Raw genomic sequence first — 19,792 nt, 5'->3', positions numbered from 1 at the left:
AATCTCATCATCAGGTACGCTTGAACGCCTAACATATAGACACATTAATTCTTATTCAATTACCCAAGTAATTTCTGCCGATTCGCAATTGTGTAACGTTTATTGCTGTTGCCCCAGATGGAATAATGGTTACTAAATTATATCCGTATTTCAATTTATCATCTTCATAAACATCTTGTACCATTTTACACGTAGAGCCATCACCATCACAGACACCACAAATATCCTTGGTGACTTTTGATCCTACTATTCCGTCACATCCAAATTTCTAGAAAGAAAATTACAGTTAGATAGATATAAGAAGATGTGGTATGAGTGCCAATGAGACAACTCTCCATCCAAGTCAAAATTTATAAAAGTAAACCATTATAGGTCAAAGTACGGTCTTCAACACGGAACCTTGGCTCACACCGAACAGTAAGCTATAAAGGGCCCCAAAAATTACTAGTGTAAAACCATTCAAACGGAAAAACCAACGGTCTAATCTAAAGAGATTAGGTCTAAATCTAAACGAGAAACACTTATGAACCACATCAACAAACGACAACTACTGAACATCAGATTCCTGACTTAGGACAGGTGCAAACAAATGCAGCGGGTTTAAACGTTTTAAGAACACGTATTTTTAAAGTAATAATAATATACGACCATAAGATTAATATACGCTGTTGATTAATTGCCAGATAAACGTGAAGTTCAATTCTTTTCATTTGAAGGGGAGGAACTGTGTGACAATGGCACGAGTTAAATCTCGATATAGAAATGCTTGCGTGCATCTATCAATCTATGTTTTATCTGCTTCCCTCGGCTAATAACGAAACAACTTTTAACATTTTCCATATAGTAAAAACTGCGATGTCTTATTTTTTTGCTATGTTTAATGTATATCTTTTAAAAACCTTCATCAGGAATGGAACCAAAGAAATAAATGATGACCAATGCAGAAACATTTTGACAACTTGACGAATACGTTTTATATTTTTATTGGTTTTTTTCTGATTTAGGAGTTTTCTTCCTGTCTTGTGGTTAAATGTCAACTTGTAATACAGTCAATCTGTTTTAAAAAGAATGATAGCCATAATATGATTCTCCCTTCAGTTTTAATAGTAATTTAATTTACTCTCGTGAAGACGTGTATAATGATTAACGCTATTTAGCAAGTCAACTAAACTTATAAACCTGTTGAAAGCCGTACGGTGACCTATAGTTGCTTTCATCCACGTCATTTGGACTATGTTAGATAGTTGTCTCATTGGCAATCGTAACACATCTTCTGATTTTTATAATGTTGTAAGATTGGACGTATAGTTTATCAATTAAGACCAATTCAAGAATCAAAAATTAACAAAGAAAACATGGAATCCGAAAAAATATTTGTGGCGATTGAAAAAGCATTATAAGAACGCCTTTAACAATGTTACGTACATGTCATTCAATAACCAAAATTAATGTTCAGTCAAACCGTGAAAATTGTGACAGAATTTTATTTAATTCCATTGTTTAATTAAATTTGTATTGGTAAATGATACGTCAAAAACAGAAATACATGTAGCAAAGTGATTGATGACGTATGAGACCATTATAATTGTTACCCTATACGTACATGGCAAACTCCCTCCACACAGACTGATGAGCCATCGTTTGAACATGTTGTACCATTAATTATAAGGTCTTTAAAGCTGTTATAGAAACCGTGACCGCCTGCTTTACACGTCAACTCACACCTGGCGGAATCTAATATATTTGATTGTAATTAGAATATATTTGATTGTATTTAGAATATATTTGATTGTAATTAGAATACATTTGATTGTATTTAGAATATATTTGATTGTAATTAGATTTTTGGAATCTTAAGTTTATGGAACAAGTAGTGATTGACGTTTTCTGTTATCAACATAGATGCATTTTGTGGTGTAGAAGATTTTTGAGTTAAGCTAATGTATTTTCGAAAGACGTAGGAAAAATGAAATTTTTGCTGTTTTGCAATGTTCTTTGGTGTGGTCTCAAAAGAAAACCTTACTTTACACCGCTATAATAACAAAATGTAGATGCTGTCAATGATATGAAATTGATTTAAACTTCACGAGAAGTTTGGATGTGAATTTTACGGCGTTTCTATCAGTAATAAAATTTTCAGTTTCAAAAGTTTATTACATAATTGAATGATAATAAGAAAATAAAGCAATTGAAAAGATATTGTTACAATAATTTAGAAATATAATTAAATTACCTACGTAATAGATAAGGAAGCCATCGATATCGTTTGCCGCCTATGACGTCATTATTGTGCTTTGAACATAATTGTTCTCTCAGAGTTTCTTGTCCTTGTGTACAATCCTAAAAGAAAAAGATGAAAGTAAATATTTCCCTAATTTTTGTTTCAGACAAAAACTTTCATCTAAGTTATCTTATATTCGTAGCTGATTTGTTGGTCTACTAAGGCGTAATGGGAATTTGAAATTGGGTCGGACTTAAAAACCAAATATTTGCAACATAAGCTAAAAGAGAGGAGAAATATACCAAAGGGATAATCAACCTCATAAGTCGAAAACGAACTGACAATGCCATGGCAAAAAACAAAAAGAAAAATGATCTAAAGGCAAACAACAGTATACACATCATAGAAAACTAGACACTGAGAAACAGGAACACCACCAAAGACCGGGGTGACCACATGTGCTCCGGAAGGGTAAGCATATTCTGCTCCACACGTGGCATCTGTCTTGTTGCTCATATTGCTCATGTTAGTACAAACTCGGTGATAATTCTAACTTGGATTGTCACATTCGAGGAAAAGAACCTTTATTTAGAAAGTTATTTTTAAAAGATCTAATATTTTGTGGTATGAAGACAGAACGAAATGATTTTCATAATTGTTTTTCTTCTAAAGTTTCATCGGTACTCTACTAGTTAAAATGTCCAAAAGTTCAAAACTGTTGTTTCTCGTGTACCTATAGAAAAGACAAGAAGACATGCAGGACAAATACCTGATCTGGTCTTGTTTCTTGTTTTTTTTTCTCTCCTGTTTTCATACAAATTTTGGCTTTTACCTATTTCTTATTTTAGCCATCTTAAGTCTTAATCATTTTAGCGAAATTTATCTTCTGTTTATAGTATTAGAGACGATTCATTGATAGGTAACTATAGTGTAAGTTTTGTTCGCCTCGTAGACTTCAATGCTATTAATTTCTGATCTTTTCTTAATACCTTGAACATTGATATTGATGGTAATCAGCTGGTTGTCATATTTCAGACTGACTACTACAGACAAGATAGTGCACCTAATGGTGCATCTGCATATTAATCATAATAATTGCCACTAAAATACATAATTTACTATACAAATATACATAGCAGACATTACCTGAGTATTGCATATCTTAAACTGATGTCTCTTTCCGTGGCATTTATTGGAATAGGCCCTAAAATTTAAATTTAAAATTCATATAATTATAATTTATGTCTGATTTTTATAAATCCCTTTCATTTTTCAGATATTTGTGTCCCATTGTAATATTTCTCTTGAAATGATGTGGAAATCGTATTAAACAAGATGAAGTCGGTAGACTTTAACGGTTCCTTCATTGTCTGTCGGATCACTTGAAATCCTACTTAGGCTAAATAATCACAATAAAAGCCTGAGCTCTCTTGCATGATTTTACAAAGTAAACGGTGTCATGACCATCATTGGGTTAAACCATGATTTGTTTAGTCTGTTTATATGATTTTAACATAGTGGTTAAATGGAAAATAAGGTCTGATAATAGGAAAAAAAAAGAAATGTTTATCAATGCAACAAGTTCGTTGACTTGAAAAAAAAACTTTGCTGATAAACTACATCTCTGTGTAGAAATGATCCTTATATTTTAATCACTTCTTTTAACAAAGCCTTTATTAAAAAATGGATAAATAAGAAGTATTTTAAGCCGGACAACAAACATATAAGCCTCTCTCTCTCTCTCTCTCTCTCTCTCTCTCTCTCTCTCTCTCTCCATTATCATATATATAAGCTAAGTCTTCTATGTAGTGTTTTGTGGACCATATCGTTGTCAGCTTCAGTTACACCAAACTAGTTCTCAAAACATCCGAACAAGTCCTTTGAGAAATGTAAAACGAACTGTTATTTGGTAGAACGTATAGCTTTGGCCGAGTGATGTCTATAATATGACCCTAGTTAGTTCTTAAACAGTTCTCAATACGTCTATCTCGTCTTAATTCCGTCTGCAGTCCGTGTATATCCAGTTTAGATCGGGTAAATTGCCTGTTCTTCTTACGGGGCCCCGTTTCCAAGCAGTCCAAGCCCGTCTGCAGTCTATTTAAACCGGTTCGGAACAAGTTCTCCTTCGTTCCTTACGCGTCGAAATCCGTTCTTATTAGTTCTTGATTTGATCACCTCGTTAACAGACAGTTTAACTTGTTTTGACCACGTCCCCATCTCGTTCCTATTGCGTTTTGAACGTAATTGTCATCACATCCTTGCCTGACGGCTATAGAAACCCAGCACGTGTCTGCCAGTCCCCATTCTCGTTCGCCGCTTTTATATATTTTTCATTTGTTTTTGTTTTTATTTCCGAAACGACATTACTGCAAACAGCGACATGCTTTACGATCGTCTGAAATTCCGTTCGATACCTATAATTCTATGTTGATATTCGTCTTCATTGTTATAAGCTGAAGGTCAACATGAAAATAAATATGCTAATATAATATATATTTCATTTCCTCACTATACAAACTAGAACTGTGATCAAGCTCACTGAATATATTCCCATTTGCCAACACCCCTCCTTTTCGAGCTGCAAGGTTAACTATATTTCTGGACATATAACTAACCAAATGATGAACCAGCGAGAAAACGGCCTATTTTTATACCAAACCTTGTCTGATTGTACGGGATAGTGTACGATTTATAAGAACTGTACTAGAACGCAATAAACGTACTCAAAAAGACGTAGAGCGTACTAAGAACCTGCTGCGAACGGTTTGGACTAAGCAGAAACGTGTTGCTAGCTTATTCAGAACTAAGTCTTGTTATCGTATTAAAACAGATTAAAGACGCACTAAGGACTTAATGAGGTCGAATTGGGTCTGTGTGTGAACGTGCTACTAACGGACTCGGTCTGTGTGCACACGTACATTCAATTGACGACCGTCCATACCACGTTCCAAGTAAGGCAATTCCGTTCTTCGTACGTCCATCTCATTTTAAGTATGTTGCCACTTCGTCTTATTGCAGAACGGGATGGTCGCCTAGAAATGTTAAGCAGTCTAAAAGTTCTGGAGCACCACTCCCGAACAAACTTGTCCTTGAAGTTCGTAAACTACGCCCACTCCGTTTGCACACAGTTTAAGCTCGTTCGACCACATTTTGCAGAACGTAGTGAGAACGAGTTTGATGTGACAGGGGCATAAGACTTATAAGTTTTGAATGTCTCATTGGTGTCTTCTGCATCAATTTAACAACACGGATTGATCGACTTTGTATTTTTTGTAATTTCCGATAATACATTGTAGCCTTAAATTTCCCCTTTGTATAAATTAAATGACAGAATAGAATTACGCAATCTGCCAAATTATCATACATGTAATTTTAGATGACACTTCGTTTAAAAAATTAGATTATATCTGAAACATAATCGTAAATGACGAAGCTCAATGTGTCATATGTATTTTGACATCTACATGCAGGTGATGTCATCATTACATCTTTTTAAATCCAGTTGCCGTCTTATTGCTCCTCTGTTTTTTAAATAATAAGCTTTTTAAAAGGCTGTTATAAATGGATAGTATATATATATAATTAAACTTAAAAAGCAGAAAAAAATAAAGGTTCGTGTCCTTGTTTTTGAGATATAAAGATCAATTAAAAATTTGGCGGGAAATGATTCTCTCAATTTCATACATTTAACATTGAAACCTTTTTCTTTCAAAAACTTTGAAAAAATAAGGATTTAATAAGATTATTAAAATTTGATATTTAAACTATATGCAATAAAATTATGAAAAGAAATGTAGGGGTTAGCGGGCAAAATGTTTATTAGAATTACATGAATAAAACTAGAGGATTCCGAATATCTGACATAAAGTCAAAAACAAGAGTAGAAAAGATCCTTAAAACCTAATACTAATCCCATATTAAAATAATACATGCATTTTGATGACATCAAGTCGGTAAACAAAATTAATAACTCGAAGATGGACCGACAAAACCATGACCAAAATGAAAAAAAAAACATAAATAAACAAGTACAACAAATATCATACAAGAAAATGAGTGAATTTAGAAAGATCTCGAATGAGTCAGTCTGAAATAATCCATAATCAAGTTAAGAGTTTTTTCGTTGTTAGCTTTTACTGCACTTATATCACTATTGTATTAGCTTCCTCTGATCGAGATAAGAAGGGCGAGTGTAGATCTAACACAACTTTTTCATCTTAATAACGGTTAAATGCATGCATGCTGTCAGTAACATTGACACTTTAGTCTAGTTGATGCTGGCTTTTCGACCATTTGATATGTGGGGGGAGGGGGTGGGGCGGAAAGGGGGGGGGGGTGGGGGTGGCAGGAGGATTTTTTGGGGATTGACTTTTTATTATCATCAGTTGCTTTGCATGTTCATTACTTTCACTTTTGTACACAATTATATCCTGCATTTCTTGTTGCCAGATATTCATTTTCTTACTGTCTTGTGCATAGTTACTTATTTTTAGGTCTTACCAGACCAGAATATTCATTTTCAAAATCCTTCTCCCCCTCAGAAATTCAAATGTTCGTACCCTTACAAGATTTATTTACAACTTTTCTAGATTCGAGGGAGACTAGTGTTCGAGAAACGAGTTTGGCCATCGTTGCATGCATGTATCATGTGGTGTTACTATTATACTACATTTGACCTACTTGTGTTGCATGATTGCAGTATCATTTGCTCCCAATATTTATTTTTATCCAAATGAAATTGTGTCTTCGTAACAAACTGATCAATCACATGCTATGAATTAAGGCATAACAATTTCATACTGTACAAATATACGTTAAACAATAAATCCATTATGAAAACATGTCTTTTGTGATTTAGGTACATTTTTATTTGTATTTATATCTGGTAGTGTTACAGTACAGGTGTAAACACTTAGAGATCAATGATTTTACTTTGAGCTATTCATTCTAGCGATATAACACTTTGCAACAAAGATGCAGTTTATTTCGTTGATTCTATTTAACTTTTATTAATGTCATATCACTTTTTAAGATAAGACGAAAAAATATGCATACTTTTAATAGCTTACATATTTTTTCAATACATTTTTGTTCTGGAATATTTTTCTAACCTATTTTTATCATTTTTCACTTAGGATAATTCTATTTAATGCCAAATATTCCTTTTTATTCACCCTGTAATTCAGTTTGAATGTTTACATAACAACAAATATTCACTTTGACAGAAATTTGTTAGAAATCCGTTTCTTTATAAAAAGGAGATGTGGTATGATTGCCAATGAGACAACTATCCACCAGAGTTCAAATTAGTGGGTTTAAGCAATTGAAGAACACCGATTGCCTTCAGCAATTAGAAAAAAATATACCGTATTGTCAGCTATAAAAGGCCCCAACATGAAAAAAATGTTAAACAATTCAAACGAGAAAACTAACGGCCTAGTTTAACTGACATGAACCAACGACAACCACTGAACTACAGGCTCCTAATTTGGAATAGGTACATAAAGAATGTGGCGGTGCTAAACATATTCGTGACAGTGGTGTAACAGCACACCATAAGAACAAACTGTAAAAATCAGTTGCAATTGGCTTAACTCAATAGATCGGTACAACACAAACACCGATATAAAAGTAGTCGCAGTTACTGAAAGCTAGTTCAAAGCCAATTAAAACTAATAAATGAATTATGTTTTCCCAGACTAAAGTATCAATCAGTACATATCCAACGGATTTAGCGTAAAGACGTCATAAACTGTTCGAGAAACGCATGACAATGTGCAATGTCAAAATATGAGTTAACAGTATCGACAGGATATATATATATACATATGAATATAATTTCTACTTTATTAAATTCATAACCTTTATAAGAATAAGTTTATTCATAGGATAAATGAGTTTACATGAATCGTGTGTAAATTTACGGGCTGTATAAACAACATCATCCTCTTATTATGATATCTTTGTTTTGTTACCATCATAATTTTTTTAATATTACAGATCGAGAATCACTGAGGAGACATTAATTGTAAAAAAAATTAACTCATTATAGATAAAACGCGCATCTGGCGAAGTAAATTTGGTATCGTTTAAGGATATTACTACCACTGGTTCGATACCTTTGCTTGCTTGCTATTAGTCCCCGCGGCTATAATCATGATAAACACTAGCTAATAACTACGGTAATAGCATGAAAATACGTATATAGTTTAAGTAAAATTTGCTGTTACTAAGCTCATGTAATCATTGAAATTAAGGAAAGTATCTCATACATGTACGTACATAGCTTTGATGCCTTGTCCGGTTTCATCTATACTTTTGGTTCTTTTCGGTTATAATAGCTTTTCTATGTTTGACATCAAGCATCACTGAAGACGCAATAATTGTTCTCACTCGATACAGTAAAATCGTAAACTTTAAAATTTATGCAGACTGAAAATTTTCTAACATTGGCAACAAAGCATCATAACCTTCATAGGAACATATAGCTAAAATATAAGTTGCTGAAATGACTGTACAATTTATGACTAAAATCTTTCTTTTTTTAATCATTTTTTGTTGTTTACCGTTTCGACCTATTTAAGTCTCCGCCAACAATGTAAAAATGGGTAATAAAGCATATTGATGTAAGGACAATAACTCCTATAAGGAGTGAATTGACATTTTCAGCTATGTTACTTATCTGTAGGTCATTCTTGCTGTTTAAAGTTTCTCTTTCTTTACTATAGTTTTTGCACAAAACGCCGTGTTGATCTAAAGTGTCTATCTATTTATTATAGTTTCCTACTAGGTAATCGACAAAAATGGTAAAAAATCGTCATTAAAGAGCAATGACTCCTACAAGGATCTTTGATGAGTTCCTATATGGAGTCGACTGACGATTTCTGTAATGTTGTTCTATTTTTAGCCTTGTGGGCCATGATGGGTGGCAGGACGTATCACCGGAAATATTTTTTTATAAGTAAATACCCCAATGGTGATTATGGCCAAGGATGGTTTTATTTGACCCGGTAGTTTCAGAGAAGATTTTTTTTTTGTAAAAGTTAACGAACGATGGACGACGAACGCCAAGTGATCGCAATATCTCACATTTACCCTTTGGGCCAGGTAAGCTAAAAATAAGCCAGTACTTATGTGCAATCGTTTTGTGTCGGTTTATGTAAGAGAAATAATCGTCACTACAATGAAGATTGGTATGCATGTTTAAAGTAATTCGTTATGTGCTTGAAGGATATAAATTCTTTTTGAAGCAATAGTTATGCAACTAAAACATCGCGATATTGACATAATCGGCAACTTATACGCCTGAACAACTACATTACAAACTGTATCTGGCTGGCAAACTAGTTCACTAGACACCAAAAGGAAGATATTATTTTATAACTTGGTATCACAAGAGCACATGCATGCAAATGAGTTTACACTAATGTCCTATTTATTTATAATTAAAGCGGTATTTTTTTTTAATATACAAAACATTAATTTTTAACTTAAAAGAGGTGTAACAAGGGTACATACTTAGTTGAGGATAAGTTACAATTCAATTAAGGCTTCACTGTTACTCTGTAACACTTAATGCATTGTCCTATGGATGTTTAAAAACAAATCCAATTCAAAGATTCGTCTATTAGTAAGAATAAGTACTACATGTAGTTTTTTTTCTGTGCCTGTTATTCTCCTTGGACAACTGACACTTCGTTATTAAAATTTCGAGTTATTTTCTCTTTAATACGCAATAAAACCGGTGAGGCGGATTAAAATTACGAAAACTTCATTTAGTTTGGAATGTATTCATTAAGTGATTAAGACGGAAAAGTTATCAATCCACATCTGTAAAATTCATTGTGATAGTAGAGCGGAAGCTCTGCTCTTTGTCTCTTTTGTTAATTAGAAAACAAAATGCTTGATATATCTATTACGTAACTTATCAGTAATGAGATTGTTCTGTGTATTTTCTAGAGCTTTAAATCATTAATTTTCAATCATTTAATGATTCTAGATGTTTTTATTTGCAGGTGCAAACGTTTTAAAATAATACCGTATGTAAATTATCAACAATTCGTACAATTGGCTTTGTCATATTTCCCCTTCAAACATTATGTAATAAAGCTACTGTTCTATTTTAAAAACAAAAGGCTACAGTTTTCACTTTAGGCGTAGTAGTTCGTGTCCAAGTATTTTTAAACAAATGCTTTATTATTTGGCAACATGAATATAGATTATTATTGAGGTTAGCTCTGTTTGTGGAGGACCTGAATCGATTTTCATTATGAACACAAGTGAAGTATCTTTAAATGTTAATTTTTGTTATACCCGAAGGTTAAACGCATTGTATCAAACTTAGAGATGATTAATGTTGCTTAAGTTTAAGTGGCCAATATTTTATGCACATTAAAGGCGGAGAAAGCTAGACATGCTCGTTATATATTAAGAAGAGGAAAATTTCTCACTTTGATCGACAATCTTTTTAATTAATCTTTTATCGATAAGATCGTGAAAATGCATGAAATATTTGCCAGTTGTGAAAGTTCCAAATTATGTAACACAATGTATGAACATAAACAAAATAAAGTTGATTGAATATAAACAAAACAAAAGGTTCCAAACAATACTGCGTCATAACATAGAAAAAGAGAGATACCAAGAGAGCGATCAATTACCACATGTACCATAAGTCGAAAGATTACTCAGAAAACTAAAGATTGAACAACATAAATCACACACAAAACCTGGGGTTTAGGGTTACCCAAATGCACAAGAATGGTCAACAATTGCTGCACCTATAGTGACACAAGCCGTGTTATTGGAAATACGTTGACAGGTAAAATTAAGTGATAAAGTATCTTACAATAGCGGATTGGCGAATATCTCTTGTCTAATCACAAGGAATCACATGGAATCATCACGCATACAAACCGTCAACATGACCTATTGTAAGAGTTTGAAATATAAACTGGATTTTCAGGAATTCAGGAATTTAGATACGATAATCGTCAGATAAAAATACAGACATTGAAAAATAAAACAGCACGAAAAACAACACTTTAGAATAAAGCAAAATCAACAAGAATCACATGAGAACAAACTCGGTATTCATAAACGCTACTACACCAGATGCGCATTTCGACAATTAATATCAATTCAGAGAAATAGTTCCTGCTCAACTAGCAAAACAAAACCAAGGAAGACACTACAACGAAACTAATCGAAATAAAGCTAGTAAGATTAGACATAACAAACACAATGGAAAGTAAAAAAGCAATAAACCACTATAAACAACCATAAGAATAGTTATCATTATGCACAATACACTGTAATCATATTTGTTATATTTTGCATTTTGTTTGTACAAAGAAATATTGACAGACCAACAGACAAATGAACTAACACGTTACAAAATATGCTCTTTTTTCTGAAAGGTTAATTCAAAACAATCATAAGTGTTAACAAGACACCGTCCATCGCTCAAACTATTACATTTCCAAGTTCAGTAAGACGCGAAATCTGACCCAGAACCCTTATTGGCAGAAACTTTAAGAATTTCACTTCATAACGAAGACGTGTACTAAGTTTCAAGTTAATAGGACCACAACTTCATGGTAAATTACAGTAAACAAAATTTTTAACCTGATATTTGACGGTCGGACAATCGGATGGATGGAGACACAGGCCGGAACATGTTGCCCTTATTCTATCATTTGTTATGTAGGGCATAACAAACGCGACACAAAAAACTGATAATTAATCAAAATCGAACCGGCTAAAACCAGAAATAACAACTTCTTCTACTCAAAGGTCCGTCGGATAACTCGCAATAATAGTCTAAAAGCATGCGGTGGTAATAGAATGACTGATTGAGACTATTTTGAATAGAACCGACTATGATTTGACTAAATGCGTTCATCTAGTCCCTTCATGTTAATAATTATTTTATCTGTTTGAACTATTACATTTTGAAAATAGACCCAATACGTTATTCAATCATGTGCCCATGATTTTTGGTTTTGCAGGCATCTTGCTTTTAGTATTCATGTAGTGAGATTGATCTGTTATCACCTAAAACCCACAGAAGCTACATATAGTTCCACAGTTTATTATTCCTACATAAGGTCACACAGTTGGTTGATCTATCAAATCGAAGGGTTATTGTCACTGCAATATAACTGTCAAATAGTTTAAATATCACTACTTTTAATATCCCTGCTATATCGACTGTCTTTTGTAGTAAATTTAATGATGTCTTAAAATTATAATAATATTGAATGAATTATTCAGATGCACATTTGTACTTTTCAAATTTCCATTTGTGTTTTGCAGATTTAGGTTAAACGCATTGAATTTGAATATTAAGAAAAAATACTGAAATATAACCTACCTCATTCGTCGGTCTATGCAGTGTCTTTCTCTATATGCTGCACCAGTTCCACATTGAGCCGTACAAGACGACCATTCCGTCCACCCACTCCAGTCTAAATGGTTATTATGCCGCCGATGAGCATTTCTCTAAAAAATACACACAAAATACAAACATTTTGTACTAAGAGTTTCTATAGTTTTATTCATTTGGCATCCTACCAATATCTTTGATATGGGCAAATGGATTTTTGTTTGAATTTGTTTATAATCTAAAGAAGAAAAAATCATACTGCAACAGGAAAGGGCACTGACGAAATTTGGCACATTTATTGATTTTGAAATCCTTCAATTTTTGGTTAAATGGTTCCTTTTTAAAATACCTAAGCAAAACATGCAAAATATAATGTTACTACAAATTGAAAAACTAGACACTATTAGACTATCTATTAGAATAGACCTGAAGAAAAATTCATAATAGAATATTATTTACCGATGTCATTTGTAATTTCATACGAGAAGGTACATACATGAAAGTAGAATATATTTGGATGAACTCCACATGCAGTGAGACCGTGTTTGTAAACAGAGTAAGCATATTCATTTATCAGATGCATGACATGCAATATATCACTCGTGTTAAGAAACAAATGTGAAAAGAAAGAACATGTATAAACCCGAAATTACTTTCTCAAAACAGGATGAGCGGTTGATGTACAGAAGACAACAGTCGCAATAATAAGTTGAAAATAAATTAAAAAAAATTTTGGAACACGGGTAAATTGGAACGTTGTTTGAAAGTTGTTCGTGATTGCGCCCGTAGAAATTGGGAATTGTTCATTTCAATAATTCTGTCTTATAACAATGTTGGAATTTTGTTGCGTTAAGAGTACACATGTTTTTAAAATTGACCAAGCCTCCGAAAGAAAACACGCCATAACATATAGTTTTAACCTATGTAAATAAACGCCACACATTCGAATCGAGCTCACTGACCACATTTTATAATTCCAAGACTATCTTCCATGGATATATTTTGTCATGAATATGCAGAAAATGTTTGTCACTGAAGCAAGCAAACAAAAAAGACTATCAATCAACCAATCAATTGACATGACTGACCAGCAGGGTGATCGTATAACATATTGGAGATGTGAAGCATGGACTATTGTCTTTGTTCATGTTAATCTTTACTAAATATTTTGTTTATGATATTGTTAAGTTTATGTCTCAATGACCAGTTGACCTATACCCCTTTTAGAATGAAAAAATGCAAGGACATGTGAATGCCTAAATTTGTATAGACTTGGGAAAATTTAGAGCTTGGAATATTGTATAGTCCGACAAACATAAGAACCAACCAAATATGCTCACTTTTCACATATTTGTATTCATCGCGATATCAGAGTGAAAACCAGAATTTGGCATATATTATAAGAAGTTCACATGTGTAAAAGTCTACTGTTGAAGACTTTATCTTGCCCTCTAAATATCGTTTGATTATTTATTCGTCACATTGACGTACATGCATGTATACCACACAATTTTTACCGTTCATATAAATCAACTGGGTAAAGACGACAAAGATTCTGCATCAGGAATAATTATGTACTTATCACATATAAGAAATCATTGAACATACATTGAGACGAAGAACAGCAATACAAGTGCTGTTCATTTGCTTTTTGTGTGTTTTTGCTGTGCATGTACTGATTTTGTGTCATGGGTGGATACCCCATATCCTTTGTTTTTCTATTATGTTGAATAGAAAGTCGCAAAAAATAAATATCTACCCTTGAATGTCTGGAATTATCTCAAAGGCATTACCTGATGAACACTCATTAGTATTTTATTCATATTACAAAAGCGTGAGAAACATTAGGGTCGTTCATCTTTATGATGGTAAAGTTACGTAATAAAAAAGTGTGAATTTTTATACCAGATGTATTGTACAATTATAGGCATTATGTGATTATGCACTTTGCTCTAATATCATTTATTACGTTGCCTTTCTTCAAAATGTAAGATGCAAATGTACACATTTTCTATTTTATTTTACCTTTTATGACTTTAAATTTAAAACGAATGTTCATTGGACCTTTGTCTTAAAATACATAGTTATAAAGTAGCGAAAAGCTGAACAACAAGTACATAAACTTCACAATACTTTTATATGTGTATTCATTTGTTACAGTGACTTGATTGTAAGTGTTTCTCTCCACCAATTGCAGTTCGTTCAAAATTCTGATTAAATTTCAATTTGTTTCTTTAAATTAAACTGTTCACAAAGTGGAGAGAAACATTCACAATCAAGACACAGTGATATTTAAGAATTTCACTTTCTTTCAAAAATAAGTATAGGAACATATTACACAATTGTTAAACCGAACAAGTACTTTAGTAAGTAAATATATGCAGTAAAGATTTCCATCTATAACAATGTTAGCTTTCAAATATATGTTGTGTTTTATATATCTTATTTGTTTTTGTTTTTTGATTCGTTTTTGCAATGGCATTGTCAGTTTGTTTTCAATTTATGAGTTTGATCTCCCTTTGAAATCTTTCGCCTTTCTTTTACAACTTTCGACAAAATTGGTTGGCCAAAAAGTACTTACTTGCTTCTTTGTTGGCACCTCACGTTTTTATAAAAAAAACCAATGAAGATGATTGAAAAATAGCTAAATATATCGAACAGGTTTATTGTGTCGTTCAAGTGGCATTTCGGATTAAACACTGACCTATGAAAATGCTTGACAACGACAAAATAAGTGCAAACATATTAGGTTTGGAAATATTTTCTTCAAAGGCGTTCTGTTAAAAACACTTAGTCATTTCTATACATTTTCTTTCCCACGACCTATGCTACATGTAACAAAAAATAAAGGGTTGAAAACTAAGTTACATGTAGTCATACGTGGATAACTGAATATGCATTTGACAGTTAATGATGTAGTCTAAATTAAAATTATATGTAAAGACTTGTAGCATATAGACGACGAAAAAAATACAATATCAAAGAAATGACCTTTAAATTGTCAGAATTTACAACTAATCATTTCACCTTCTGTAGCTTACAAGATGTAGTAATATTCACAGGTCATTTGAGAAAGATTGATGAAGGTGTAATTATGTAGTAATTTGTAAACACGTAAAGAGAGAAGTCCCCTGTGGTTAACAATTAAAGGTATACAATACTGACTCACAATCATATCGACATGGGAAAATGTTTAAGTTTCTAGAATTTGTTACAATATATCTAATTATAAGTCTAGATTTCTCTTTATCAGAAAATTAAAATAATACTGTACGATTTGCTTATTAAATATTTTTGTTGTTAAGTATTAATTTTATTCGTTTTTAATTCAATTGTCCATAAAAATAAAGCCTGTATAATTTAGGTTATAGTAGGATATGAGACCTTTATAAAGTAAAACTCTGTATAACATAAAATATCAACAGGTATAAATAATTTAATTGCAATGGTTTATGATAAATAATTGTATACTTTTGTATAATTTAGTATCGAGCTTAACTCAGCATATATTTGTAAGAGCGAATTTATGCTGACAACGTATGATGATTTTGTAGGTCAGAAGCTGACGATTTCTTGTGATTGGTTTTAATCCATGTGCGTCTACTACTGTTTGGCAGCCGCCCGCCGGCCTGCCGTACATCCCCAAATCAATAACCGATTTTTCCTTCGAAAATCCGGTTAAGAATTGAACTGAAAAGTTAACCCTGTACCATTCCTTATCCACGGGAGAAACTGGATCGAGGTATGATGAGCGACTTGTCACATTCAAACGTTATGAAACACTAAATAACATAGAAAACCTGTGAAAACCGAACATCAAAAGACAATAAAAAGTGATAACAATCTACGACGATCACTGATATGAATAAACTCCGAAGACAACCGGCGACGGTGGTGTGTATTCTTAGTTTTACCACTGTTGAATTACTAAAAGTTTTAATCATCAATGAATATTTCAGTTATCGTCAGTTTTAATATCTTAGTCAATGTAGGTGAACCATTACTTCTCAATCAATTGTTAGGCAAACTTGATTGTCAATCTATTTTGAAAGTGCGATAGAGCTCCTTAAAATTTGACGTTGTAAAAAGGGAGAGAAGATACCAAGACGCAATCAAAACCGTCGAGGAAAATCACAATAACATTACGTGAAACAAAAAGACGAACAACAGTTCACAAAACACCAACACATAATACTAATGACCGTGCAACACGATCTCACAACATAGGCGGTGAATTCAGTTTCTCCGGAAGTTTCAACAGTTCTTGCATCACTAGTGACATCAGCCAAGTTACGCCTGTTAAATTACGTTTATGAGTCATAATCCTACAACATTTGATTGGTCAAAGTAGTTTGTCTTATCCTAAGATATCACCTAATTTATAAACGATCGGGCACATAAATTCCCTTATTCTTAAACTTGACCAAATGTGATGGTTAAAAATTAAAATATTGTTTTCCAGGACAAAGGATAGATACCTACTACCGGTAGAAACAAAACAGATTGACAAATAAAATATCACAAAGTCAAGTTCTAAAATCTAAAGCGAAACAATCACAAACCCCTTTAAATCAAAACTAGCGGAAAACTCACGCTTCGGAATTGCTCCCTACAATAACATAGAAAACCTGTGAAAACCGGACATCAAAAGACAATAAAAAGTGATAACAATCTACGACGGGCGGCTGTTAAACAGTATCCGAAGTATCCGCACATGAATTAAAACCAATCACAAGAAATTGTAAGATTCCGATCGATGCCGCCAGTCCTCCATGCTTGCTTATGTGTATGTTTGCATCATGGTCCTTATAGCAAAACTAGACTGTCAAATCTCGTAGATCGATAAGGTAAACTCATCATAGATACCAGGATTAAAATTTTGTAAGCTAGATGCGTGTTTCGTCTACAAAAAACTCATCAGTGGCGCTCTAATAAAAAAAAATTAAATAGACCAAATAAAATAAGAAGTTTAAAAGCACTGACGACCAAACTTTCAGAAAGGTTTTGACAAATACACCTCATGTTATCTATTCCTTGGTTTCACAATCTTTAGTATTTCGAATAATTAAAGTTTTTTAAACAGTTACTTTATAATCATGACCATATCAATGATAATTCATGTCAACTCAGAAGCAGGCGCGTAGCTACGTTTACGTCAAAACGCCCGGGCGTGCACATGAATTTTGGAGGGAAAAATATTTTGATCCAAATAGATTAAAGGAACCGTTTAAAGCACACGAGCAATTGTAATGCTTTCTTCGATGACTTGTAATTGAAGATCAAAGTGACGAAATTTACTTTTTAATCAAATGGTATCATATTATATATTTGTTCATTTTCTGTCAAACTTTGAATCTATTGTGAAAATTCTACTCAGATTACTATTGTTTAAAGCAATTTAGTATCTGCTGGGATACAATATGTATGTCTTGCAATTTTATGTTACACCTGACCATCTATGAAAATTAATTATTTCATGCGTCCATTAACGAAATTTTCCCGTAAAAAGGTGTGAAAATTATATGAAGTTAAAATAATTAATAGAACTTGCTGTTTTTTCTATTTTTATAAAGTTTTGATTGTTTTGTCGATTGATTGGTTAACCCAACATCTCCTTTTAAACATATTCTAAAGTAACTGGTTTGGAGATTTTTCTCTAAAACAAAGGACCATTAAATTCCAAATCAACACAATGAAATCAACATGAAAAAACCCAAATCAAACTTTAAAAGAGAGGCGAAAGATACCAAAGGGATATTCAATCTCAGTTGAAAACAAACCGACAATGCCATTTCAAAAGACGAAAAACGATGAAAAGACAGACAACAGTACATAAAAGACAACATAGAAAACTAAAGACTAGGCAAAACGAACCCCACCTAAAACCGGGGCTGATCTCAGGTGCTCCAGAAGGGTAAGCATATCCTGTTCCACATGTGGCACCCGTCGTGTTGCTCATGTAAGTAAAAACTTGGTGATAAGTCTAATTCGGTAGGTCAAATGCGAGGAAAAGAGGACGAAATTGTGGTGACAACAATGGAACATGTCCGTCGTTATCTGTGAAACAGTCAACCAGCTCGTGATAGCGATCTTAAAATTTTCGAAGGGATGCTTTCAACTTCACCACTTGGAACTCTTGGTTTAATAGCTTCCTTGTTAGTAGGAATCTCATTCAAGGAAATCATGATGGGAAATGCAAGTTCTGAAATATCATATCAACTGGGAGATATATACTCCATATGCAGGTTCTACTGGAATTTTGCTACATAGAAATGGAAAGTTCACAACTGGGAAGCTAAAATCATCTCTTATGTAGTAAAGTATTGTTCTCAACCGACCAAGTATGTTGCTATTGATGAATTTTGAATGACAGAAATGGTATCTTTTTCACGATAACGCGTGAGCTTCCGGGGGTTTCGCCCCCTATCCGGAGGTCTTCTGCCCTGGGGCCGCTATTCAGACCACTAGCCGAGGTTCGTGCGTACACTTGAAAATGGCAATGCTACGCCACTGAGGAGTGCTGACTACTGGGATAGCGATCTACTTGGGGAGAAAAATTCCACCAACAGTTGTATAGACTCAGTCGTTGTAAATAACTCATCATAAATAAACTCATTATAGATACCAGGATTTAAATTTTATACGCCAGACGCGCATTTCGTCTACAAAAGACTCGCCAGTGAAGCTCTAAGGGAGCAACCATTTAACTTAAAAAAGGGGGGGGGGGGGGGGTTATGGTTTTTTTGTCTGATTCAGAAATTGTTTTTTTATTTTTTCGACGCTATTTATCAAATTATATTTTTCAAAAGTTAACACTTCAAGGTATGGGGAAAATCTGGATTCAGAATATTTAGTTTTGTCATCTCATTGATCACAATATTTTTTTTATCAATTGGGGAAAAGAACATTTTATTTTTGGAAAAAGCCATAACCCCCCTTGAAGTTAAATGGTCGTTCCCAAATAAAAAAAAAATAAGTAGACCAAATAAAGTACGAAGTTGAAGAGTACTGAAAATTGTTTTGCCAAATACAGCTGAGGTAAGAAGAGTCAAATCAAAGTTACAAACAAAACTGATGAATTGCATGAACTCCAAAAGGAACAAGACCAGCGTCGACGTGGTAAACGTCTCCTGCTATGCGTGTATCACCCGTCATGCATGTATAAAACCAGACAAAACAAAATG

At 33.2% G+C, this 19,792-nt stretch overlaps 1 protein-coding gene across 2 annotated transcripts in view; it reads right to left on the bottom strand.

Moving 5' to 3' along the window:
* The window catches only part of LOC127734754 (thrombospondin type-1 domain-containing protein 4-like), a 57,324-nt gene that overhangs the window by 17,994 nt on the left and 19,538 nt on the right, over positions 1-19,792 (bottom strand). For both annotated transcript variants that reach the window (XM_052244759.1, XM_052244760.1), the window contains exons 3-7: positions 12,597-12,724; positions 3,368-3,425; positions 2,238-2,340; positions 1,604-1,734; positions 64-268 (exon numbers count right to left, since the gene is read on the bottom strand). In XM_052244759.1, coding sequence (XP_052100719.1) covers positions 64-268; positions 1,604-1,734; positions 2,238-2,340; positions 3,368-3,425; positions 12,597-12,724 — 625 coding nt within the window. The remainder of the gene's footprint in view (positions 1-63; positions 269-1,603; positions 1,735-2,237; positions 2,341-3,367; positions 3,426-12,596; positions 12,725-19,792) is intronic.

This window comes from Mytilus californianus, unplaced genomic scaffold, assembly GCF_021869535.1.
Source record: "Mytilus californianus isolate M0D057914Y unplaced genomic scaffold, xbMytCali1.0.p SCAF_3, whole genome shotgun sequence".
Lineage (NCBI taxonomy): Eukaryota > Metazoa > Mollusca > Bivalvia > Mytilida > Mytilidae > Mytilus > Mytilus californianus.
The sequence above is the reverse complement of the archived record's forward strand: the minus strand, read 5'-3'. Positions and strand labels throughout refer to the sequence as shown.